This window comes from Triturus cristatus, chromosome 8 (genome assembly GCF_964204655.1).
Source record: "Triturus cristatus chromosome 8, aTriCri1.1, whole genome shotgun sequence".
Classification (NCBI taxonomy): domain Eukaryota; kingdom Metazoa; phylum Chordata; class Amphibia; order Caudata; family Salamandridae; genus Triturus; species Triturus cristatus.
The window spans coordinates 911,257,564-911,284,379 of NC_140591.1; the positions used below are offsets into that span (position 1 = coordinate 911,257,564).

General features: G+C 47.5%; 1 protein-coding gene across 1 annotated transcript in view; it reads right to left on the bottom strand.

Annotated features, from left to right (window-relative positions):
• IL1RAPL1 (interleukin 1 receptor accessory protein like 1) overlaps positions 1–26,816 on the bottom strand; it is a 2,372,066-nt gene that overhangs the window by 937,665 nt on the left and 1,407,585 nt on the right. The window contains exon 7 of the mRNA XM_085622432.1: positions 18,062–18,136. Coding sequence (XP_085478558.1) covers positions 18,062–18,136 — 75 coding nt within the window. The remainder of the gene's footprint in view (positions 1–18,061; positions 18,137–26,816) is intronic.

The window sequence follows — 26,816 nt, forward strand, 5'->3', positions numbered from 1 at the left end:
TCTGACCATGTTGTGTTTTAGACCCTTTGCTATTGCAGGTGCTAGGCACACCCACAAAAGTGGAATAACTTTTATTGGAAGTTGTTAGTGAACAATGGGTGGTAGTAAAATTCAGAATTCTCACAGATTGTAGAACTGTCCATCACAGAAATGTGAGAAAATGTGTGTTTTCATTCAAAGTTTGAGATTTGCAAGTGCTTCCGGTAAACAAATCTTGTGACATCGATGCACCCCACACCACCCTGCACTCTCAATGGTGTCTAATTTTCTGAAATGTCTGTGGTTGTTGAGTTTTCCTAGGTTCTGGCCGAGTCAAGGTCCAAAATCACAGTTACCCACATTGCAAAAAGAAGAGGCAATTTTGAATGAAAATTTTTGATCAGTCCATGTTGTGTTTTGGGTCCTTTCCTGACGTTAAAGCGTGGCCAAACCATGCAACCGCAATACCATTTATATGGGGAGAGGTTTGGTAATGCTGGGTGGTAGGAAATGTGTGGATCCCCACAGATTCTGTAACTTTCCCTTGCAGAAATTTGAAGAAAATATGTATGTGGTTAGCCAAAGTTGAGGTTTTCAAGGGCTTCTGGGTAAACAAACCTTGTGAGAACCATTCAAGTCAGTCCACCCTGGACTTTGCTGGTTGTCGGGTTTTCAAAAATGTCTGGGTTTGGTAGGTTTCCCTGAGTGGTAGCCAAGTCCAGTTCCAAAATCCACAGCTAACCATATTGCAAGAAAGTGTGAGTTTTGAGTGGAAACATATTATCTATTTATATTACATTTTGGGCACTCTCTTTTTGCAAACCCTTGGCCCTCCCACACAAGTGAGACACTGTTTCTATGGGGAGATGAGTGGAAATGCTGAGTGGTAGGAATTCCGTGGATCCCCACAGATTCTGTAACTTTTTCTCTCAGAAATGTGAAGAAAACATGTATGTGGTTAGCCAAAGTTGAGGTTTTCAAGGGCTTCTGGGTAAACAAACCTTGTGAGAACCATTCAAGTCAGTCCACCCTGGACTTTGCTGGTTGACAATTTTACAAAAATGTCTTGGTTTGTTATGCTCCCCTGGGTGGCACAGAGCCAAGGCAAAACCCACACCTACCCACTTCATAAAAAAGGGGTCAGTGTTTAGTGGAAAAGTTGATCAGTCCATGATGCGTTTTGGGTTCTTTCCTTTCAGGGTGCGTGGCCCAACCACACAAGTGGGGCACCATTTGTATTGGGAGACATGTGAGAATGCTGGGTGGTAGGAAATTTGTGGATCCCGGCAGTTTGTGGAACTATCCCTCACTGAATTATGAGGAAAATGTGTGATTTTAGACAAATTTGGAGGTCTGTAGGAGCTTTTTGATAGAAAAACCTTGTGAGAGCCAAGCAAGTCATCAGACACTGGGCTCCCCCTGGTGTTTAGTTTACAAAAATGCCTTGGTTTGGTAGGTTTCCCTGAGTGGCAACCAAGCCCAGTTCCAAAATTCACAGCTGACCATATTGCAAGAAAATGTGAGTTTTGAGTGGAAACATTTTATCTATTCATATTATATTTTGGGCAATTTCCTTTCGCACACCCCTGGCCCTCTCACACAAGTGAGACACCATTTCTATGGGGAGATGAGTAGAAATACTGGGTGGTAGGAAATTTGAGAATCCCCGAAGATTTCAGAATTTTTCATCACAGAAATATGAGGAAAATGTGTGTTTAGACAAAGTTTGAGGTTTTCAAGGACTTCTGTGCAACAAGAAGCTTGTGAAAACCATGCAAGTCACCCCACAGGGGGCGGAGCTTGGCTCACATAGAGTATGGCCGCTTGAGCCTTGAGCTCCTGCTAGCGGCACCAATATCCGACATTATCCTGCCCTACACCGCCGATTCACACTACCTGACGGCGTATTTCCGAGGGGTAGTGGGAGCGCTACCGAATGCTGCGACCCTGCTCTCTGAAGCTGCTATGCCGGTGAAGTAGCGGAGACGGAAGAATCGCGGCAGGCTAGGCCGCTGATTCCCGGTTGTTGCGCCCAGTCCAGGCGGGCGTGCGTCACTTGGCGTGAGGCGGACAAAGTGAAAGCGGACGGTGCACCAGGTCGCCTCTCCGGAACCGCCTTGATGTATCACAGCCCAGCGACAACGACGTGGTGAGTCTTGGGGGGGCACCCTGTCATCCCGCCGGATCAGTACGAGGAGCGCGGCAAGAGACAACTCCCCCCCCGCCGGAGAATATGCCGATGTTGGGCCGGGAGGTGCTGATGGAGCGGGCGCAGCACCTGGGAGCCGCAGCACCTGGGAGCCGCAGCTGTGGTCGGAGAGGATTGAAGAATGCGGATGGGGTGCCCTGATACTGCGTAGCGAGAGGAGAGGCACGGGTGTGGCGCTGTACGCTGGAGCTGACTGTGGGACAGACCCTTGGGCGGCGGAGTGGAGCGCGCTTAACACCCTTCAGGCTTGTATACACGTTGCCGACACGGCGAGAAGCGGCTGCTCCGGCTACCACAGAACACTGTAGACGGTGGTGGCTGAAACTTGGAGGCCTTGAGGTGTGCGTGTGGCTGCGTCCTCCCTGCGGTGCTATATGAGCCGATACGGTGTGCAAGATTAATGAGCAGGCGGCGGCCTGGGGCGTCGTATCCTGACACCGGGAGCTGAAAGGTAATACAGGAGCTGCACGGCCTGGGTAGGCTAGGACCCGCAGATAGCGACGGAAGGCGAACAGGCCTAGCTACAGAAACGCCCCAAGCCAGGAGGGGCACCACGAACGACGGCGCGCCCGCACTGGATGTATTATAGCGAGGCCTGAAATCGCGGTGATCGGTGTGGTGTGTTGGGCGCTCTGTGTCTGCACGCGCCGGGGGGCACCCCTGGTCATAGCAGGAACGGAACGGCTGAGAGCAGTAACGACTCGGCAGCCACGATGGGCAAGTATGATAAATCCCAGCCCAAGCTGTCCTTCGACCCAAAACGCTCTAAAACCCAGACCATGGGGGCAGACGATGCTGGTGGAGCCTCGGCGCCTCCCCCGGAGGAGCAGGACTTACGGGGGTTGCTGCTCTCGATGGAGAAAGGTCTGCAGTCTGGTATCAATTCCCTAGGGGCAAAGATCGACGCACTGTCCTACAGAAAGGATCGGATGGGGGAGCGCCTTGATAAGCATGCGGAGAGATTGGACCAGTCGGAGCGTCTCATTGTGGAGGTTGAGGAGGCCCAGTCCACGCTAGACTCTGGCCACAAGCAGCTCGGTCGGCTCCTACAAGTGTTGCAAGATAAGACGGAAGACGGAAGACCTGGAGGCGCGTACTGTGCTGTAATTTACGCATCACGGGCCTGCCCGAGACGACTTCAACGGGTCGCATGGAGTGCTTTATTGAGACGATGTTAGTGGAGCTGCTGGGCCGGAAGGTGTTCTCCGGGAAGTTCGTAGTGGAAAGGGCACACAGGTCGCTGGGTCCCAGGCCCCCAACAGGAGCGCCTCCACGTCCGATAATTGCGAAACTATTGAACTACCGAGATAGGGACGCGGCCCTTCGCACGGCGCGAGAGAAAAAAACGTTGGTATATGAAGGGTCGACTATATCTCTTTATCCTGACTTCACCGCCAAGGTGCAGGAGGTGAGACGGCAGTTCGCCCCGGCGAAAAAACAGCTACGCGACCTGGGTCTTGACTATGCCATGCTGTACCCGGCTAAGCTCCGTGTCAACCGGCAGGGGACATCACACATCTTTGTGGACCCCAAGGCTCTGAACAAGGCACTGAAGGACTGGCATAGGGAACGGCGAGGCAGTCCGCAGAAGAATCTCCAGTGTGAGGAGACGGAGAGCTCGCTGGAGGTGCAGGACTGAGAAGGTGCATTAGCAAGCATTGTTTTTAATCAATATGTGCCCGGAAATTAAGAGGAACTGGGTTGGGGGGACAAAGGTCCTTGGTAGGGCACGTGACTCACAGGGTGGTTGAGACAAATGGTTGAGTAATGGAGTTTTACGACGGGCTCTGCTGCTGACTAGTCAGAGTATTTCGGGTGGTTACTGGGGGGGTGGCAGGCGGAGGGCCCCAGCGCATAGAGGCCAATTTATTTCATAGATGGTAGACATGGCGCCGCGTCCAGGGGGCGCACAGCTGTGAGATTACCGTGACACATGGCAGATTGCGGCGAGAGAATGGGGACGGGGCGGTGGGACCACGATGGGGTTGCTAAGCTGGCAGGTTGAGCTCATATATACAGAGATAAGTTGCCACATATTACGGACTGAGAGACCTCTGCCCGCGAGTGCATTTCACTTTGTTAACTTTTGTTTGGGATTCGTTTTTTGGGGTTGGGGGGGGGTGGTGAGTAGTTCCTAGATGGAACACGGCGAGGCCGAGTTGGGGGGGATCTGCTGTGGGAGGAGGGTGGGGTTTGGGTCTTTGCTTTTTTTTGTGGTGTTAGAGGGGTTGAACTGTTGGTGTGCTTCGATATGGTTCTCTCTCCGTGACAGAAACGTGTGGCAGGTAGAGATAGAGCATAATGCTTACGCAGGGAAATGTCATGGCGCACAATGGAAAAGCTAGTGAGTTGCACGCTTCCATCAGAGTAGTGACCTGGAATGTTAGGGGTCTGAATGACCACCGCAAGCTGCGCAAGGTATTGCACTTAACAGACACAATATAGACATAGCCTTCTTACAGGAAACGCACCTTCCCAGTCGTAGTCCAATGCTGCGCGCGAGAGGCCTGGTGGGTAACTCACATGCGGCGGGCTTCACAACGCACGCCAGAGGTGTGATAACATGGTTCAATCCAAGGCTGGGTAGTGCGACGCAGTTGCTTTATGCTGATGGAGGTGGCAGATTCGTTCTCTCCCGGTTCCAGTGTAGAGGGCTGGATTTGTTATTGGTTAATGTGTATGGACCTAATTATGACAACCTTGAGTTCTATGTAGACTTAGCAACCAGAGTTAAGGACCTGGGGATTCCAAGCATGCTGTGGGGAGGGGACCTCAACACGGTTATGAACCCGGGTCTGGATAGATCGGGAGGTCCGGTCAGGTCGCAGTCGGCAGCTGCTAAGACTATACAAAGAGAGATGATGTGTATGGCCCTTCCAGATGTTTGGAGAGCTCTCCACCCGACAGAGGGGGGCTTTACGCATTACTCCACCTATCATGACCTGCACACCCGCATAGACTATTGGCTGGCATCATCATCGCTGGTGCCACAGTTCTGCGCGTGCCAGGTCCTCCCGCGCACCCTTTCGGATCATTCCCCCGTGGTGATTACACTGGCCGCCCCCAGGAAAACTATCCCCCCATTCTTATGGCGGTTCCCCCCTTACTCTCTACTGGACCCCCTGTTTAAGGAAGAAATGGCGGAGGCCATAACAACATTCTTTGACACCAACCTGGGCTCAGTGGACAGTTTCCAAACCGTGTGGGAAGCATTTAAAGTTTATATCAGAGGGGTGGCGATCGCTAAGCACTCCGGGGTACTGCGATCTATTAGGAAGAGGTTGGCCACATTGGAGCGCAAGATAGGGGAAACGGAATTGAAGCAGCAGTCGGGCACGACAGACGATATTACAGATGCGCTTAAGGTGCTGCTGGCAGAATACCACAGGGAAGAAGACGCAGAAGTGCAACATCTAGGGAAGTATGCCACTGCCAGACAGTATGGAGAAGGTGAAAGACCTAGCTCTGTCCTGGCCAATGTGCTAAAGTCCCGAAGACGCAGAGCAGCGATTACTAGAGTTAAGTCGGATACTGGGGAAATGCTAACTGAAGAGGCGGACATAGCCGCGCGCTTTCAATCCTACTATGCCAATTTGTATGCCTCCCGACAGAATAACATGGAGGACAGCATACAAGACTATTTAGACCACATTCAGCTACCCTTCCTCCCTAATGAACACAGGGAATTGTTTGCCCTCCCCATAGAGAGGGACGAAATCCTTGAGGCGTTGGCGGGCATGAAGGCAAATAGCGCCCCGCGTGCGGACGGACTCACGGTGGCCTTCTATAGGTCCTTTATAGACCTGTTGCTTCCACACATATCCACGCTGTTTGATGATATATGTGTGTCCGGGAGTATGCCCCAATCAATGCGGGAAGCGATCCTAGTAGCTATCCCCAAACCTGGTAAGGACCCGGAGGAGTGTAGCTCGTATCGGCCACTGTCACTGCTGAACGTTGATCATAAACTCTTTGCAAAGGTGCTGGCCACGCGCCTTGCGCTGCTCACGCCGCACTTGATAGCTCCGGAGTACGCGGGATTTGTGCCGGGCAGGAACCTCACGTATAACCTCAGGACGGTGTTTGGAGTCCTGCAGCATGTAAAGCGGGACTCGAGGGCGCTGGCAGTTTTCCTGGACATGGAGAAGGCCTTCGACTCGGTGGAATGGCCCTACATGAGACTGGTATTGACAAAATTTGGACTGGGCCCTGTCTTCCTACAAATGATCGGCGTGCTATACAGAGGCCCAACGGCGAGGATTAGACTAGGCGACTTGGTCACGGACCCTATACCAATCTCTAGGGGGACGCGTCAGGGTTGCCCTCTGTCCCCTATATTGTATGCCCTGGTAGCAGAACCGTTGGCGCGGGCCCTTCGTGAATACCACCACCTCAGAGGCGTGAGCTTCCCATCATATCGCATTGTGGTTTCCACTTATGCAGACGACACATTGTTGTATGTTAGGGAACCTGAGAGTAACCTGGAGCCAGTGCTGCGGGAGGTAGTGCAGTTTGGAGCGCTGTCGGGGCTCAAGGTTAACTGGAGCAAATCCATTGCATTTCCGCTGACGCCGTCCACCGCACCGTTCGATATGGAGTTCCCGCTGCAATGGTCGGATGAGGCGGTTAAATACCTTGGGATACAACTTCATAGGGAGTCCGACGTCGTCTTTACAGAGAACTATGGGAGCGCTATCGCCAAATTGGAGGACGATGTGGAGACGTGGATCGGACTTCCCCTGTCACTTATGGGCCGAATCTCCATAGCTAAGATGGTGGTTCTCCCCCGCTTCCTATTCCTGTTTACCAATATTCCAATGGTGCTGCCAAGCACATTTTTTGCCCGGCTGACCAGATCGCTACTGCGGCTGGCGTGGGCCGGGAAGCAGGCCTTTGTGGGTTGGAGGATCCTGACGCTACCCTATCATATGGGAGGCCTAGGGGCGCCCAACATGGAATTGTACTATAGGATAGCGCAGGCAGCACAGGCACATAACTGGGTTCATGGAGATGATACGATCCCATATTTAAAACTCGAGAGGCTGTTCGCAGCGCCTCTCCCACTGCCAGCGATTATGTGCGAGCCTGCATGTCGCAGGACTGGTGTCCTAGACTCATTGAACACTACAAGGCATGCATGGGGTTGGATATTACAGCAGACAGCAGGGGCGCGCCTGTATTCTCCGGACATGTTGCTGGAGTGGGCGGTCTGGCTAGCACCATGTAGGGAACGCGCGGTGGTACAGTCCCTTAGGGGACTGGGCATAAATCTGATGAGCGACCTGTTTCAAGATGGTGTCGCCAAAACGTGGGACGACGTGGCGTCGACAACGGAGACCAGTACACAGCTGCAGAGGTTTCAATTTCACATGGTCAGGGGCGCATTGCGACAACATCTGGGAGATGATATGGCCGAGCCTCCGGATGTCCAGGAACTGTCGTATTTAATCAAGCACAAGAGCCCACGTCAGATAACGTCCAAATTATATTCCATTGCCATATCTCAGAGATCCCAGAAATATACCAAGGCCCGCTTGGCCTGGCAAAGAGATTTAGACACAGCGATAGACGATGCCATGTGGGCATACTGCTGTGCGGGTACGCGTCGCATATCGTTGCATGGCAAGCATAGATTGATACATTTCAAATTTATTAACAGTCTATTATACGCCGGACAGGCTGCATAGATATGGCTTGCGAGAGGGATCGGCGTGCGAAAGGTGTTCGCACCCCGGGGCTGATTTCATACACTTGGCATGGTACTAAATTTTGGGAAGCAGTAATCCGTCAGATTGGTGAGATAGCTGATTTAGAACTAATGAGTGACCCCGCGGGCGCCTTGCTAGGACACACGAGAGGGCTCCCAAAGGCGGCACGTAGGCTGGTTGATATGGGCATGCTAATAGCCAAGCGCAGAGTAGCTTTGTGTTGGATGCGGGGCCCGCTTCCCACGATAGCACACTGGAAGAGGGACGTGCTGTACTGCTGTACGCAATCGGAGACATTTAGTGAGCTGCTGCCTCCGAGGAGCAGGCCAAAGAACTTTTGGGGACTGTACGCGGATTATCTCAAGAACGGGGGAGCAGGTACAGGTCTTGGCGCGGGGGAGGAGGAGATGCCCCAGTCGGCTCAGGAGGCAGGCTAAAGTTGAGGCACAACAGGCGGCGGAGTTTTGGCTAGTGGAGTGTGGAGGTGTATGTACACATGGCGCTGCGGACTGCGGGCTGGAAGCCGTGCTGGATTACACGCCGTGATTGGCCTTTGTGCGCACCAGTTCAGTGAATTAGTGAAACAGATCTACGCGAGGAGTATGCTTGCACGGGTATTGGGTACGGGGGGGGCCACTAAGCACAGCTGACAGGTTATTTTAACGGTTACGGGAGGGGTGGAGGGAGGGGGGTGATAACGGGTTTGGTGAGTGATAAATAAGAGGATTTTGGGCTTTCCATAGGGAACAGATTATGAGAATTGATATGGTTTGGGGCATTCTAGTAAAGAGATGTCGAATTATTGCACATATACGACAGCGATACCCGGCCTCCGGGATGTGGGAAATGCTAGACATGTACTGTTTGTCCGCTACAAAGGAGCCGGCCCTATGGGTTGTAGGCGAGTGAATGTATGCGCATTTGGTTTTCTAGTTTCTTATCATTCCATTTCAAAACTAAATTAATAAAAAAAAAAAAAAGTCACCCCACACTGGACTGCGCTGGGTTTCAACTTTTCACAAATGTCTTTGATTGGTAGGTTTCCCTGAGTGGTGCCAGACACAGGCCCAAAATGCACATGTTCCCACTTAGTAATAAAAGGGTCAGTTATGTTAGGAAAAATCTTATCTGTCCATGTTTCATTATGGGTTTTATTTTTTAAGTATTTATTTATAGTCTTCAAAGCGATACAAATGGAAGTGATCTCCAATACCATTCCAGCCTTGTGGCATGGGTGCATATCAGAACCTCAGACAAGGATTATTCTAAATAACAAAGCCCCAATATAAGGTTGGAGGGAGATCATACGATGATGAATAAACAAAGTGATGGCTAACATCTACTCAGTGTGCTACGGTGACATGGTTTAAACAGTTTAAACAATGTGAGACCAAACAACAGGAATTTGTATAAGGAGGGAGTGAGAAGAAGAGGGAGAGGGAGCGGGAAGGGAAAGGGAAGGGAAGAAGATGTGAACTCATCCAGGGTCCGGCTCATGTTGCTATGCCTTGAGGAGGGCATTACCTTTAATGTGGAACAAAGGATCTTTACAGAACAGGATAGAGAAGTAGGGTGAGTCTGGTTGAAAGGATCATAGTGGCACTCCAGCAGTAGACAAAGGCATAGCGAATGGACCATACTGGAGGTGAGATGGCTGGGTGGGAGGGGGTGGTGAGAAGGAAGGACAGGAGCCACGAGTGCCACTATCAGATCCCTGGTTTGGGGTGTAGCAACAGGACGCAAGCCACTTAGACAGCAGATTAGGTATCCAAAAATGGTGAACAGATCCGGGAGAAGATCTCTGATTTATCTGGCACTCTGTATATGATCCTTTCATACAAGGCAATTTCTTACATTTCTGATATCCATTGGTCATGGTGGGAAGATGGGACAATCTCCAATAACGGAGGATGCAGATCTTTGCGATGGTATGCGCTGTGGCTAGTAAGTCCCTCTCGTGGGTGGGGAGGGTGCGGGAATCATTCATGCTATGTAATATGATCCATTGTTTCGAAAAGGGGAGAGGCAGATGCAGGGTCTCATTAACAGTAGATTCCACCTCCCTCCAAAATGGCCGGATTTGGGGGCAATCACTAAGAACGTGGACAACCGCACAGTCCATTTTGACATACCTCCAGTACTTAAAATGGTGAAGTAGTCCTGCGGAATAGAGTTTATAAGAGGACCAGTACCAGTTTTGTAATGTTTTAAAAGGATACAGTTTAGTTCTGGCTTCTCAGGCTCATTTGTCCAGGTCCTCCACAAGTTTGGCCCAGTAAGATTCAGTGGCGTCTATCTGCAATGTCCTCTGCCAGGATTATCGCAGTATGGAGAGATATGGTTTAGCATGTAGGTGGGAGATTTACAGATTGCATGATCCTGAAATCACACCCCAGTGCGACTCCCAATGTGCCAGGTAACATGTTACCAGAGATTCACCTATATCTCATGGGGGTCGCCACAGGCGATCTTTCAAGCAGTGTCGTAGTTAAGAATATCTTCACTCGTGTTGGGAGAGTAGTTTGAATCTGTCTAAGAGGGGTCAAAAGAGCAGATGTCTCAGTGAGAATTGAGCTGGCCAGGGTCATTATGCCAGCTCTGAGCCACAAGCCACAACTTATAGTGTGTTGGTTTATGTAGCGTTGATACAAATGGGCATGTGGTTGTGCAACCAATCATTAGTCTGCAGTAAGATGTGAGCACAGAATCAGGTCTTCAACATTGAGTGAATGATAGGATGCGGGTAACACACTTACTTTTCGTCCAGTTGATCTTATTGCCTGATACGGAGGCAAAGTTGAATATGAGAAACATGAGGGTGAGAAGGGAGAGGCTGAGGTGTGTGAGTGTTAATAGAATGTCTTTGGCATACAGTAGTACCTTGTAGTAGCCAGCAGGCAAAGGCACATCTGATATAGAGGCATGGTGCCTTATGGCAGCCCCCAGAGGTTCCATTGCTAGTAGAAACAATAGATTTGACAAAGGGCATCCTTGGCGGGCATCCCAACAGATAGTGAAGGGTTCGTGTACAAAGCCTCCACGGTTGACCTGAGTCTTGTATTACTGAAATCATCATCTAGCCCAAACCTGTAGAGTTTACTACAGCCTTAGGACCACTCAATCCAGTCAAACACCTTTTCTCTTTTTGGGTTCGTACCTGTTGGAGGCTCTTGGACCACCCACACAAGTAGGGTTCAATTTTTATTGGGAAACATGGGAATGCTGGGTGGTAGGAAATTTTGTAAATCCCTGCAGGTTCCAGAACTATCCCTAACTAAAATATGAGGGGAATGGGTGTTTTAGTCATGGTTTGAAGTTTGCAGGGGCTTCTGAGTAGAAACATCTTACAAGAGCCATGCAAGTCTCCTCCCCCATTGACCCACCCCCGTTCCTATTTTTTAAAACTATCTCGGTTTGGTAGAATTCCCTGGGTGGCAGCCAAGCACAGACCTAAAATCCAAAGCTACCAACATTGCCAAAAAAGGGCTGAGTTTCAAGTGGAAAAAATGTAATCCATTTTTGTTGCACTTTGGTTCCACTCCTGTCGTGGATGCTTGGCTCATCCATGCAAGTGGGGTACCATTATTAAGGGGAGGTGTGTAGAAATGATGGGTGCCAGTAAATTTGTGAATCCTCACAAATTTCAGAGCTTTCCCTCACAGAAATATCAGGACCCATGATCACCCATGGGTTTCACACCTGTTTCCACCACAAACTGAAATTAAGTTGAAAGCACAAAAATTAGAAAAAATGGGCTACTTCTTAGAAAAACACTGTTTTTTTATACATCTGTGCTTGTTCCTGAAAGCTGGTAAGATGGTGATTTTAGCACAGCAAACCTTAAAAAAAATATATTCATTTTCTAGCATGGTATTTTTCAAAGTTTTTTTTAAACTACATTTATCCGTATTTTGTCTATTTTCTCGGTTCCATCTCTGGGAATTTAACAACCTTACTACCTTTAGAATTTACTGTATTTTGAAAAAACAAGGACGTACATTTGGTATGGATCACATGTGTGAGAAAAAAAGTTCTCAAATTGCAAAAAAGGCCTATGAACTCGGGTGGAAAAGCCCCAGCAGTTAAAGGGTTGAAATAAAACTGGAGGTCTATATGTATTTTCTTGCTTGGGATTTTTTTTTTCCAGCTGGGGATATCAAAAAACGTACTCTACTTTTATAACACATATTTTCAGGCAGTTTTGGCATGTACATGAGCTATGGCCCACGGGGTTTGCCCATGATACACAATGAGATCCTGTTCAGAAGCTATAGTTAGAAAACAGGTTCCCTTTGCAAGGAGATACACTTCCGTTTGTGCTGCTTTGATATGCAGCTCATGGCTGACCGGGAGGAGGGGATGCTCCAATGCTTAATTTGTGCCAGTGGCTGTAGTATAGAGCATCAAAGCTAGTTTTTGGGGATGGGGAATTATATTTAATCATCAGACTTTTACTCAGAGGGAGAAGAAGAAAAAGACAACAAGAGCTTCGATAAAAAAGAATCTGCAATAATGAGATCCATAGGATGTATGGTGGTGAAATCAGCGGAATCAAGCCTAGTCAGCCATGGTATTCTGCAAAGCTGTATTCAGTAGCAGCAGTTGCAAGAAAAACACTGGACCCCAACCCCGCCATGGTTTTTTCTTTATATATTTATTTAGTCAATTATGTTAGGTTTTTTTTCCTTTAACAAAATAAACACTGTGAACAACAAATGAAATGGATGAGCTATGTGTCTTTGCTTGTAAGGCTACTAATTCAACTTGATTTGGAGAGGGATTTGAAGCCATGGTACAAGAGAGGATCTCTGTGTCTCTCATTATACTGTTGAATTGACAGATTACCATGGTATGTAGCTATCTACACTATCCTGAGGCAAATGCCTTTCAGGTCACTTCCTGCATTTGAGACTGAACCCAAATCACATCACCCCCATCTATTTGACTTTCTGCCCCACTTCACATGACTGTTGTAAAATGTACAGTATAGTAGTAGTAATGTACTTATGTGTTACTTTTATTTATTTGTTCTTAGTTTCATTTTCATGTATAATCCAATGCATTCATTAGTCCTAACTTATGTTTCTTTCTTAATAATGACCGTTATGTGTGTCAATTTTAGCCACGTTAGTGCATTATCATTGTTATTAATATTTTAACAATAATAATAATAATTATAATCATAATGTTATTAGATAGGAAAGTAAATTTGTTTTGTGTTTGGTGCTCTCTACCCCGTTCATTGTCAATTCCTGTTATGTTATTACCTGTGATGTCCTTGGTGGCACAGTCACTTAACACTTCTTGATGTGACGAATCACCATGCTGTTGGGACGGATTATGTGGCTGGGTGTAAACTGGAGTGACATAGTGAGCTAAAGAAGAATGATCGAGTCAACCCAGATCTGTGACTGGGGGTCAGTGTCTGAACAGTTCAATGCTCCGTCTGTCATTTCCTTGTGTTTGCTTTATTTGTCCTAAGTAGGGAGGGCATGCCCAGGCGTGGGTTCCATGCTCAATTTGCCACTGGATTCAAGCTTGCCTGGCTGATGAGGGGTGTTACCCTGAAACTGGTTCCAGGATGCTTGATTCTGGTCCAGGGAAGACCTGGCTTGGCAGTTTCGGATGGACTGTTCCCATGACGAACAGGGCCAAGACTTATTTACATATGGCTGGGTCTGATATGGGGTGGCAAAGTGCGCTAAAGAACGATGATGGATTCAACCCAGATCTGTGACTGGAGTGAGTCTCTGAAAAGTTTCAGCACTCCGCATGTCATCTCCTTGTGTTTGCTTTGTTTGCCCTAAGTTGGAAGGGTATGCCCAGACGTGGGTCCCTAGCTCACTTTGCCAATGGATTCAAACTAACCTTGCTGATGAGTGGTGTTAACCCGTAACTGGTCCCAGAATGCTTGTTTCCAGTCCAGGAAGACCTGGCTTGGCAGTTCAGGCTGGACTGTTCTCCTAAGGAACAGGGTCAAGACTGATTTGCATGTGGCTGGGAAGAAACTGGGGTGGCAAATTGTGCTAAAGAACGATGATGGATGAAACCCAGATATGTGACTGGGGTGAGTGTCTGAAAAGTTTCATCACTACGCCTATCATCTCCTTTTGTTTGCTTTGTTTACCCTAAGTTGGCAGGATATGCCCAGGCGTGGGTCCCTTGCTCACTTTGACACTGGATTCAAGCTAGCCTGCCTGATGAGGGGGGTTACCCTGAAACCGGTCCCAGAATGCTTGTTTCCGGTCAAGGGAAGACCTGGCTCTGCTGTTCGGGCTGGACTGTTCCCATGAGGAACAGGGTCAACACTGATTTGCATATGGTTGGGTATGAACTGGGGTAGCAAAGTGAGATAAAGAACGATGAATTCAACCCAGATCTGTGACTGGGGGTGAGTGTCTGAAAAGTTTCAGCACTCTGTCCATTATCTTCTTGTTTTTGCATTGTTTTGCCCTAATTTTGCAGGGTATGCCCAGTCGTGTGTCTTTAGCTCACTTTGCCAATGGAATCAAGCTAGCCAGGCTAATGAGGGGTGTTAACCCAAAACCGGCCCCTGGAAGCTTGTATCCAGTCCAGGAAAGACCTGGCTTGGTAGTTCGGGCTAGACTGTTCCCTTGGGCAAGAGGGCAAGACTGATTTGCATATGGCTGGGTCTGAACTGGGCTGGCAAAGTGAGCTAAAGAACGATGATGGATTCAACCCAGATCTGTGACTGGGGGTGAGAGTCTAAATGGTTTCAGTGCTCCATCCATCATCATCTTGTGTTTGTTTTGTTCACCCTACACTGACAGGGTATGTCCAGATGTGGGTCCCATACTCACTTTGACACTGGATTCAAACTAGTCTGGCTGATATGGGATTTTTCACCTAAACCGGTCCCAGAATGCTTGTTTCTGGTCCAAGGAAGACCTGGCCTGGCAGTTCAGGCTGGACTGTTCCCATAAGGAACAGGGTCAAGACTGATTTGCGTATCGTTGGTTCTGAACTGGGATGGCGAAGGGAGCTAAAGAACGATGATAGATTCAACCCAAATCTGTGAATGGGGGTGAGTGTCTGAAATATTTCAGCGCTCCGTCCTTCAAATCCTTGTGTTTGCTTTGTTCACCCTAAATTGGCAGAGTATGGCCAGTTGTGGGTCCCTTGCTCACTTTGCCACTGTATTCAAGATAGCCTGGCTCATGAGGGGGGGTTAACTGGAAACCGGTTCCAGGATGCGTGTTTCCAGTCAAGGAAAGACCTGGCTTGGAAGTTCAGGTGAACTGCAGTGGCAAAGTGAGCTAAAGAACGATGATAGATTCACCCCAGATCTGTGACTGGGGGTGCGTCTGAAAAGTTTAAGCGCTCCGTCCATCATATCCTTGTGTTTGCTTTGTTTGTCCTAATTTGGCAGAGTACGCCCAGATGTGGATACCTGACTCACTTTGCCACTGGATTCAAGCTAGCCTGGCTGATGAGGGATGTTACCCTGAAACTGGTCCCAGGATGCTTGTTTCTGGCCCAGGGTAGATGTGTCTCGGCAGTTCAGGCAGGACTTTTCCCATGTGGAACAGGGTTAAGACTGATTTGCACATGGCTGGTTCTGAACTGGGGTGGCAAAGTGTGCTGAAGAACGTTGATGCATTCAACCGAGATCCGTGACCTGGGGTGAGTGTCTGAAAAGTTTAAGTGCTCCGGTTATCATCTCCTTGTGTTCTTGGGATGGCTCAGTGCCTGAACAACAAATTCTAAGCCGGCTCCCAGTCAGACGGTCGGACAACTCTGACCTGAATAACCCCTTTAAGTGATCTTTCCAAACAAACACCACTCCAAAATTAACCATTTTTTTCTAGACATCTAAATAGGGAATCAGTGCTTTTCATCACAGTTATTGCACCATTTGCAGACTGCAAGAGGCTGGAAGAGTGAACTACCACCCACTATATTTGAGTGTTGGAGAGAGATGAATAAAGCTTTTGTCTTCGAAAATAGGGGCCCAGACTTACTAAGGGCTTGCGTTGCCCTTGTGTTATCCTTAAATCAGATCTACAAAGCCACACAAAGCCCCCTTGCGTGAATTAGTAAATCTAGGGTAATGCAAGGCAGCTCAAGTCGCTATCTTGTGTTGCTCTGCTTTGGGAAGGTCTTCCAAGGGTGGAGTGTGGGAATACCCAGGCATTCAGCATAGATTTGGGAGCACATTCCAAAATTTACTAAGAATAGTAAACCTGGGGATTTGTCAAAATGCTACACTATCCCAAAAGAGGCATAAAGACAAGAAATATGTTTATTTCTCCTCGCTATTTCCTCTTTTTAAGTGTGCTGCATTCTGCAACACATATAGAAAGAGGAAAATGTGTATCAGGATTGTTTTAGTGCAGGAAGTGTCTCTTCCTGCAGAAAAACAATCCTGCCTGTAATGCTGCCACCCTTGGATCATGGTGCAAGGGTGCCTGCATTGGCGCTAGGCAGCAGTCAGTGCTCCAGCACAGGGAGAGAGCAGGAATGCGCCATATCTGAGTAAATAGGGCGCATTCCTGATCTCCCCTTTTGATGCAGTGCAGTGCAGTAAGTTGTCTTGCTGCGTTGCACCAAATGTTAGTAAATATGACCCAAGGTATCTCGGGCCTCATTTATGAGTTTTTGCCGTAGGGCAGTGCTGCAGGCCTTCCTTCTGCTCTGCCCAACAGCAAAAGAATATGGCAGGAATGCACTGTATATATCAGATACATTGCATTCTTGTATTTTTCTCCTGCACTGGCGCACAATGGGCTGCTGTGCACCAATGCAGGCACCTTTGCATCATGACGCAGGGGTGCCTGCATTGGGGGAATCAATAATATTGTGCAGGAAGGGGAAAAAGCAATCACAAGAGGCTTTTTCCTCTTTCTATGTGTGCTGCAGAACACATAGAAAAAGGAAAAGCAAGGAGAAATAAAGATATTTCTCCTCATTGTGTCTTTCTTATGCCTTCCCTGGGGAGGGGTAAGTTTTTGGCGCTCCCTCAGAGTTACGATTTCTTATAAATCTGGGGCAGTGTCAAAAAGACATGGATATTGCTGGGAACGCCCCCAGCAACACCCATGTAACGCCTCTTTAATGCAGAAAACGGAGTTGAAGAGAACAATACTTACAAGGCAGCATTAAGCCAAAATAATTTGCTTGGTACTGCCTGGCAAATATGGAACAAGCTCCTGCACCACCGGAGCATCACAAAAAGTGATGCACTGGTGGCGCAAAGGACTTATTAATAATAAGCCCCCTCAAGTCAGATAAAATTCAGGCAATGTTGGGGTAGCTGGGAAGAACCTGTTGATTAATTGTAACACAGCCTGGTCAGAAAATAATATCTCTTTACTCATAAGTCTTATTTTTGCTTTTTATTATTTGCTCTACTATGTATGCCACGATGCTGTAAGTGCCTTTCTGAATCTCATAATACATTAAAAAAACATTTTTAAAAACTCATTAATTACTGTTACACCCATCAATGCACCCCTTGAGAACTTCTTCCATTCCTATATACAAAAGACGGTCCAAATGTTTTACAGTCTCGATCATGGAAATAAAGAGGCTAAACAGCTAAGTCAAGTGAAGCCTGCACTCACAATGCGTTCCATGGAGACAACCCTGCAGGGGTATGTGGGCGTCCTTGCATAAGTTCCTAGACCCATACGATCCGCCTTGAATAGTACTAACAGAACGAAACATTCAGCTCGAAAAGCACACCCCCACTGGGCCAAGACACTATTGAGGAAAAAAGTAAACTTCTGGTATGCTATCTCTTTTTCTCTCTACCTTAATTCCTATCCTTTCCCCTTTCACTCTCTCCTTTTCCCTTACTGTGACAGTGGATAGGGGGCAGTCAAGCATATATAATCTGAAACTGTACTACAACTAACACAGCCAGTTCGGGCTGCCACCCTGTAACGACAAAGCGTTGACGATTACATGTTATATGTTGTAGAAAAACAATAAAAAAATATATTGAAATAAAAAGAAATCACAAGACCTGACATTCCTTTTGAGTTATTCAATGGGGCAGATGTTATGTGGGCAGGGAAGTGCCTCTATCCCCCTTTACTGTGATTATATGACGGTAATTAAAAAAATGTTCACTTAAGTCCTCCTTCACACATACTAAGATTTTATCAGTGAAAGAATTTGAAACTTTAGCTTCTGTACTTACCAATTTGTGTTTCCTGGACAAACAATTTACTTTCTAGAGGATGCAGTAACTTTGGTGGCTTGTCTGTTAGTGGTGCTGAAACAGAAGAATGGAACGAAAAATCTAATCAGACTGAAAAACATTTACCTGTTGTCAGTTAATATTTCCAATGCAGCATAGAGAGTAACGCACCTTTTGTTTGATTCGTGTTTTTTTCATTTTGTTCCCTCTAGATAACATAAGAATATGATAACGTTTCCCTTTTTGTGCCTTTTACATGCTCTTACAACTCACCAATATTGGTGAGTGCTATACTTTGATGTACTATAAATGTCCTATCAAGTTGAAAAAACATTAAGGGGCTTATTTAGGAGCCCCTGTGTCACTTTTGCACCGGCGTTGCGTCACTTTTAGTAGTGCACCAGCAGCATAAAATATGCACCACGTTGCGCCCTATTTACAAAGTGACGAATCTATGCAGATGCGTCACTTTGTAAAGCCCTGCCCCACATTATACCTGCATCAGGTATAATGTATGCAGGGTGGGTGTTCCCAACAAAAGCCTTGTAGAAGTGGCATATTCAAATCTATGAGCATCAGCGCGCCACTTCTGTGACACCATTGCGTCAATATCTAATGCCTGCCTCACTGCAAGCGTAATACTGATGCAGTGTTCTAATCATAGCCCAGCAATGCATCAGTTTTGTGCAGATATGTCAGGAATACTGATGTATCTGTCATTCCTTGCGACATGATGTGTCATACAGTAAATATGACACATCCATCATGTCGCTTGGAGGGCGCACTGAGAAGTGACACATTGCTGTTTTCACGCTATAATGCGTCACTTCTCATAAATAAGGCCCAACACGTCTTGAAATACGGTCATCACTAACTATAATGGGCTTCTTTACGATATGATTTATTATAAAGCTGTTACTTTCCTTCTTGTAGTTAGGTAAACCATTTAATTTCTTCTAAAGTTAAAAAGAGTTCTAATCAAAAAAAGGAATCATACATAACTGGAAATTGACAACTTACACATGCCAGGTCTGTGCTGCATACATCTGAAAGCAAACCTACTTCTTTATAAACATTCGAATGGATCAATATAAGAACCCAAACTTCTTATGGCCTGCCCAATGTTGTAATTGCAACATAAGATTGAGAACAAAAAATTATAGATGCATTTTTGCGCTCTTTAAGATCACAGTTCCTCAACTGTAGTACAGCATAGTCAGGCTTGATTTTGTAAGCAAGAGTCTAGAATGCTACTTATTACATGAAATATACAGCCTATGTTTCAATATTAAGGGCCTTATTTATGAGAAGTGATGCATCGCTGCATGAATATAGTGATGTGTCACTTCTCAGTGCGCCCTCCTTGCGACATGATGGATGCGCCATATTTACTGTATGACACATCATGTCGCAAGGAATGACAGATACATCAGTATTACTGACATATCTGTCAGCGCAAAACTGACGCATTGCTGGAGTTGTGTCAGAAGCGTGACGCAACTCCAGCAATGCAGGGGGGAAGGCTATGATTATAGCACTGCATCAGTATTACGCCTGTTGTGAGGCAGGCGTAAGATATTTATGCAATGGCATCCTAGAAGTGGCGCACTGAAATCTCATAGATTTCAATGCGCCACTTATACAAAGCTTTTTGTGGGGTAACGCCCACACTGCACACATTATACCTGACGCAGGTATAATGTGGCGCAGGGCTTTAAAAAAGTGATACATCTGCATAGATGAGTCACTTTGTAAATTGGGCGCAACATGGCGCATATTTTACTCTGCCGGTGCATCACAAAAAGTGACACAATGGTGGCACAAAAGTGACGCAGAGGTTCATAAATAAGCCCATAAGTTTTCTATTTTCTGGGGTATTTTGTTAACCACTCAATGAGTCTGAGGGTAACTATACCCAGAAGTCGATTTCTTTTTTGTGCAGGAAATCATGCTTTGAAGCAGTTCTGTTTCTTCTTCCGAGGGCTCAGATGGGGATCAATAACCATATGATGATCCCCAGTGCTCATGACAGAAGGCGAAACTTATAACTATGGTCTGAAATACTCAATTAATATATGGTTTCTAATATGCAAGCCATGGAAATACAAGCATGTAACGATGACTAGGTGTGGAAGTGTCATCAAATAAAACTGTTTCTTTATAATCTCCAAACACAGAGGTTTTGTCTGGACATTAAAGTTCCTGAAGCCAACATTGTACCATTCACTGTCTGTGGCATTTTTTCTTTTCTTATGGTAGATAATAAATTATTGTTTCACCTGCACCTGGTTTACATAGATGTATACATTCCCGAGTCCAGAAGTGCCGTACATGCGAAACATGTCAAGAATAAAATAGCACAGACACACTAAAAAGAAATAATGTAGCAGCTCCAGAGACATTGGCATTGTTTCGTCCAACATGCTCTTGGGAAGTTTATTTTTTACTTTTTATACAGATTTTATTGAGTTTTCCAAAAATAAACAAGGTGCGCATTGCGATTCCTGTACATCAGAAGGATTCAGTACACAGGAGCATTGTAGACAGTATCCGTCATCATCATGGAAACACAATAACAGAGCTTACGTCTCCTCGTGAGTCTGAGCACCAATCCCTTCATAGCAAGCAGTTATACCAGTGGTAAATGAGCTATTGTTTAAGGGATGGGGTCTGGGGGACGTGTGTCCTGCGTCGGTAGTTGGCTCTGATTAAACATCATGCAGGCTCATATACCAGGTGGGGTCTCTACTACCAGTCATAAGGCCATCATGGGGATCCCACAGGGGTTTTAGTCAGTGCATCTGGCTCTGGGTTGACCAAGCTATCCACCAGTGCATTCCAGCCTGAGCACCCTCCATTTTGCCGTTGCCCCTCTGCGACTCTCTTAGGAGGACTCTTACCTCGCAGCCTGCCCGCCCCACTTTATCACCTCCCTTCTCCAAACTGCTAGTTGGGGACCTCTAGTTGCCTTCCAGTTCTGAGCTAGCTCACGTTTGACCAGAATGTATGTCAAGTCCTGAAATCTCCCCGTTATTTTCATCTTGGAGGGGTGGGGGAACGACCTCAGGAGGCAGTGTCTCGGGGTGCGCGTCACCTCTTTCCCAATGCAGTCTTCAGTCACCTGTATGACTCCCTCCCAGAAATGGTGCAGTGTGGAGCATGCCCAGGACATATGCAGGATATAGGCTCTTACTTTCCAGCAGCGGGGAAAAGCTGTGTAAGGTATCTGAAAGTATCAGTCTATGCATTCAGGTGCAAGGTACGCCCAGTGTAGTACGTAATAATTTAGAAGTTTGAAATGCTTGCTTCTAGAGACCTTCAGTGTCCGTTCCATAATCTTATCCCATTCTGATGTCCCTATCGAGGTATCCTCCCATCTAGTTCTCAGTGTATGTAGGGGCAGCTGCTGATCTGCTGGTGGCGCTCTATATCCGCACAATACTGTTTTAATCACGCCAACCACGAGTGCCATATATTTGGCAGCACTGGGAGTAAGCAAGTTCAGCGGTCCCCCCTCCCCAATGATTCCTCATTGCTGACATGAGTGCCCTATGTAGGAGAAAATGTCCTTGAGGTAGGTGGACCTCCCCTCTAAGGTCCTCAAAAGGGAGCAGCTCGGAGTCCCTCTACAGGTCTCCCACTTTCATTACCCCTACCTACACCCAAAAGGTCAGATCCCGCCAGACTCCCCATGCTGCTGAAGTACATGTAGATAATCAAGCGGCATCTCCGAGGCGTACGGCGGGCCCTTGGTGTGAATTCTCTGTAGGCCTCTACAACAACACCTTGCCATTGTGCGGAACTCCGCTGAATCATCCCAGGTGGGTCGCTTCACTCGAAGGAGGACTCGAAGGAGCTCCCAAAGCGATGGAACAAAGGGTTCAGGGATTCGGTCCAGATTGGTTCTTTGAGCAAGCCCATGGGTCAGCCACTGCAGCTGAGCCGCTATTTAATAGCTCAAAATCAGGGGCCGGGGGGGCACCCTTCTACTGTTGGGTGTTGTAATGTGGTCAGGGCTACTCTCTGGTTTCCGTGGTATCCACAGGGAAAGTGAGTTAAAAAACAGAAAGAAGCCACCATTTTCAGGAGGGTTATTCTTCCCATCACTGACTGGCAAAGTTCCCCAAAAGGTCATGGAAGATCTTAAGGTGTCTATTGCTCACCCCACGTTGCCCTCTAGCAAGTCTACTCTGTTATCATAGATCGTGACTCCAAGGTACGGCAAGCACTGGGGTTCCCATTGCTCGGTCGTCAGATTCTCCCTCCGATGCCATGGGAAAAAGCTTGGATTGCAGCCAGTTGATCCGCAGCCCGGGCAGCCAACCAAACTCCTCCAGCATGTCTTTAGCTCCCGTAAGGTCCCTCTCCTAGCAGTGTTTCACCCCAGGATAAATCCCGTCTTGTATGGGTGTATCAGATGTGGCATATGGGCCAACAGGCCGGTTGCTAGGATTTTGCTCAAGATCTTATTGTCGATATTTAGCATTGACAGGGGCCTATACACTGAGCAGTCATTTTTCAGTTTATCTGGTTTTAAGACAGGGATTATCACCGCCTCTCTAGTGGTGGCCAGCAGGATGCCGGCAGTTCTTGCTGTGATATAGAACTCAGTCAGTCTGGGGGCCAATTCCATGGAGTAGGTGGAATAAAATTCCATCACTAAGTCGTCTGTTCCGAGGGGGTCTTATTTCATGCCATATGCTTCATGGCATATATTTCTTGCATGAAGATGTAATCTCCAAGGTCTCTCCCCTCATCATCTTCCAGATGTGGCAGTACTCTGAAAAATGCCTGTGTCAGCATCACATCTAGCGGTGCAACACCAGTGTAAAGAGCTGCATAATATCTTCCGAATACACTATTAATGCCTGCTTGGAATACACCCTGTTCCCTCTCTCATCATCCAATTCTACTAAGGTTGGCACCCATCTCTCCGGGCTAGCCAGCTAGGCCAGCAGGGATCCAGATTTATCTCTTTCAGCGTGTGCCCCTATAGTCAAAGCACCACCTTGATCGCCAACTCCTCCTGCGCCTCTACAAGCACCGTCTGTACATCCGGTTTCTCTTGTTGCTGAACCAAGTCTCTAAGCACTCTCTCAAACTGCTTGTATGCTCTTGGGAAGTTTTGACAATTGTTACAGGACACACAAAAAAAATATGTAGCTCCCAATGCCATAAAGAAAAGCCTTAAGTGACACCAATAAGCTCTTCCTTTACTATATAGTTTCTCTGTATAGTGGTGTCAATTTCCAGAGCTTCTTCAGGAGAAGTAGATGGAAAGCCTGAGACTTTGGCTGTCTGATTACTGCCAGTCAAGGTGGACTGAGATTGTGCTTTATATGATAGTTCTTTTTTCTTTTCTATCCTTCATTCACTGTGTCTGTGGTCTATCTACAATAATAATATTTGTTTGAAGTGGGTAACATATGTTTAGGGTATCCATATTCAATCAATCAATCAGGGATTTGTGAAACGCACTACTCCCCAGTGAGAGTCTCAAGACACTGGGGGGAGGAGGGATTCAAGCAGCTCCATCTCAGCCGAAAAGCCAGGTCTTGAGGCTCTACCTGAATGCTTGCAGTATGGGGGTTTGTCTGATGCTGAGAGGGAGTTCGTTCCAGGTCTTGGCTGCGATGTAGGAGAAGGCTCTTCCTCCTGTTCTGGCTCTGCGGATGCGTGGGTTTCTCTTGGGTGCGTAGAAGGAGATTCTTTCATTGAGACATTGGGGTCTGGTGTTGTGAAGGGATTTGTTGGTGTGCGTAAGCAGCTTGTAGGTCACTCTATTTTCGACAGGGAGCCAGTGAAGGTCTCGTAGGTGCTGGGTGATGTGGTCTTGTCGTGGGATTCCAAGGGTGAGTCTGGTTGCGGAGTTCTGGATGGTCTGGAGTTTGAGGAGTAGAGATTTGTTGATTATGGCGTAGAGGGCATTCCTGTAGTCCAGTCTGCTGGTTATGAGTGCGGATCGGGGGAACCATTGGAAGGTAATGCAGAGAATGGGGAGGGTATAGAAGCACATGGAAGATATAGTGTTGACCTGCCAGTTCATGGTGAGGGAAGAGTCAAGTATGATTCCAAGATTGTGGGCATGGTCTGTGGGTGTGGGAGGGATGCTGAGGGCGGTGGGCCACCAGGTATTGTCCTATGCAGAAGAGGTGGATCCGAGGACGAGGACTTCTGTTTTCTCAGAGTTCAGCTTCAGGCAGCTGCTGCTTATCCAAGATGTGACATCTTTTATTCCTTCCTGTAAATTGTGTCTGCTGATGTTGGGTTGCTTGGTGAGGGAGAAGATGAGCTGTGTGTTGTTGGCATAGGATACTATTCTGAGTTTGTGTTTTCTGATGATGGTAGCGAGGGGGGCCATGTAGATGTTTAAGAGCGTGGGGCTGAGTGAGGATCCTTGGTGTACTCTGCAGCTGATCTCTGTGGGTTCGAAGAGGAAGGGTGGGAGTCTTATTCTTTGAGTTCGGCTGGTGAGGAAGGAGCGGATCCAGTCTAGGCCAGTTCCCTGTATGCCGGAGTTGTGGAGTCTGGCAGTTAGCGTGTGGTGGGAGACAGCGTTGAAGGCTGCTGAGAGGTTTAGTAGAATGAGGGCAGCCATTTAGCCTTGGTCGAGGAGAGTGCAGATGTCATCTGTGGCAGCTAGGAGGGCAGTCTCAGTGCTATGGTTGCTGCAGAATCTGGATTGGGAAGTGTGGAGGATCGAGTAGGATTCTATGAAGTTCGTGAGCTGTTTGTTGATGATCTTCTCAGTGACCTTAGGTGCGCAGGGGAAGAGAGAGATGGGTCTGTAGTTCTTGAATTTTGTTTGTTCTACGGAGAGCTTCTTGAGGAGGGGCTTGACTTCTACGTGCTTCCAGCCATCGGGGAATGTGCCTGTTTCGAGGGTGTAGTTGATAGTACATCAAAGATCGGGTGCTATAGCAGAGGCCGCTCTGTGGAAGATGTGCAGCTGGCAAGGATCAGAGGGGGCTCCTGAGCGTATGCTCTTCATGGTCTTAGTGGTGTCTTCTGTGGTGACAGGGGACCAGGTGGTGATGGTAGGCTGGGTGGCGGTGCCGGTGGTAGGTGTAGTGTAAGTGCCTTGGTTCCATTCATCAAAGTTGTCGTAGAGAGTCCTGATCTTGTGATGGAAGTAGGAGCCGAGTTTTTTGAAAAGGTCCTGGGAGGGAGGGGCGTTGGATGTTTCGCTGGGGGGTTTGGTGAATTCTTGTATGATGCTAAAGAGTTCCTGAGAGTTGCGGGAGTTGGAGAGGACGCTCTCCTGGATGAAGTTCCTCTTTGTGGATCTGATGGGTTGATGAAGTTCTGTCATGGCATTCTTGTAGGCAGTACGTGCTTCTGTGGTTTTGCTGTTCCTACATGCTTCCTCGAATCGTCGGCACGTGCGCTTGGATTCTTGGAGGTCGGTGGTGAACCAAGTGGCTTTCGTGGTGCGTTGTTGTCAGAGTTCTGGAGGGGGCGAGCATGTTTGCAAAGTCGGTGATCCATCTGTGGAGTTTATTGGCTGCAGAGTTGGCATCAGTTGTGGTGGGTGGAGGAACGCGGTTGAGGGCTGAATTGAGGAGCTCTTCGTGATCTTTATTTATTTTTTATTTTATTCATGTGTTTTATAAAGCGCGAATTTGACCAGTTAGGGTATCACAGCGCTTTACAGAGAAACATAAGCATGTACAGAGTAGGCATATCATCATCCAGTTACGGATCGAGTGGAAGAGGGCAGGGTGCAGGATACATAAGGGAGATCGAGCACGTATTTACAGATTAAATATCCAAGCACTCAAGATGAGATAACATAATTATAAATTGCGTTAATCAATGTTCGGGACAGGTCCCACGTTTTTGCAGGGGTGAGGTATATAATCCACAAGGAGGCAGTAGCTGGCCGTAGATCAAGGCTGTAGTGGTGGTAGAGGCCAGTTTAAGCGAGAGATTTGCCCATAAGGAATGTTTTGGCTTCCTTTTTGAAGCGCGACAGAGAGGGGATTCTTCTGATGTCAGGAGGGAGAGAGTTACATATTCTAGGAGCAGCCCCGGAGAAAGCTCGGTTGTAAGTTGTTTTTTTTCGAAAGCGTGCGGATGGAGCAGGAGGTCTCTGGCAGATCAGGAGTTTTTGACTCCTCTGGAGATCACCAGTTTCTGCCTCAGATATGCAGGGGAATTAGAGTATGAGGCTTTGTGCATGATGCATGCTACTTTGGACTGTATTCTTGCCGCCAGGGGGAGCCAGTTGAGAGCTTTCAAGTGCGGGGAAATATGGTCGAATTTCCTCGTGCCGGTGAGTAGTCTGGCGGCTGCATTGAGGCAGGCTTTCAGAGGTGCTAGGGAGACCTTGGGTAGACCCGAGAGGGTAGAACAGCCATACTCCAGTCTAGATATGACAAGTGCTTGGACTGCCATTTTTAGGTCGGGAGCATCGAGGAAGGGTTTCAATTTCCTAAGGTAGTTCAGGTGGAATAGGGCTGATTTGGCCATTGAGTTGATGTGGTCACGCATGTTCAGGTTGCTGTCGAGAGTGATTCCCAGGGATTTGACCGAGTCCACGATGGTCGGTGGGCAATTCAAGGCAGTGATAGCCTTAACCCATGATTTGATCTCAAGGTTGGTATTGGGCGAGGCGATCAGGAGAAATTCAGTTTTCTTTGCGTTAAGTTTGAGTTGATTGGATGCGAGCCATTGGACGGTGTGTTCCAAAGCATCGTTCAGGGAGAGGATCTCTTCGAGAGATGAGGTTTTGATGTAGATATGAGTGTCATCA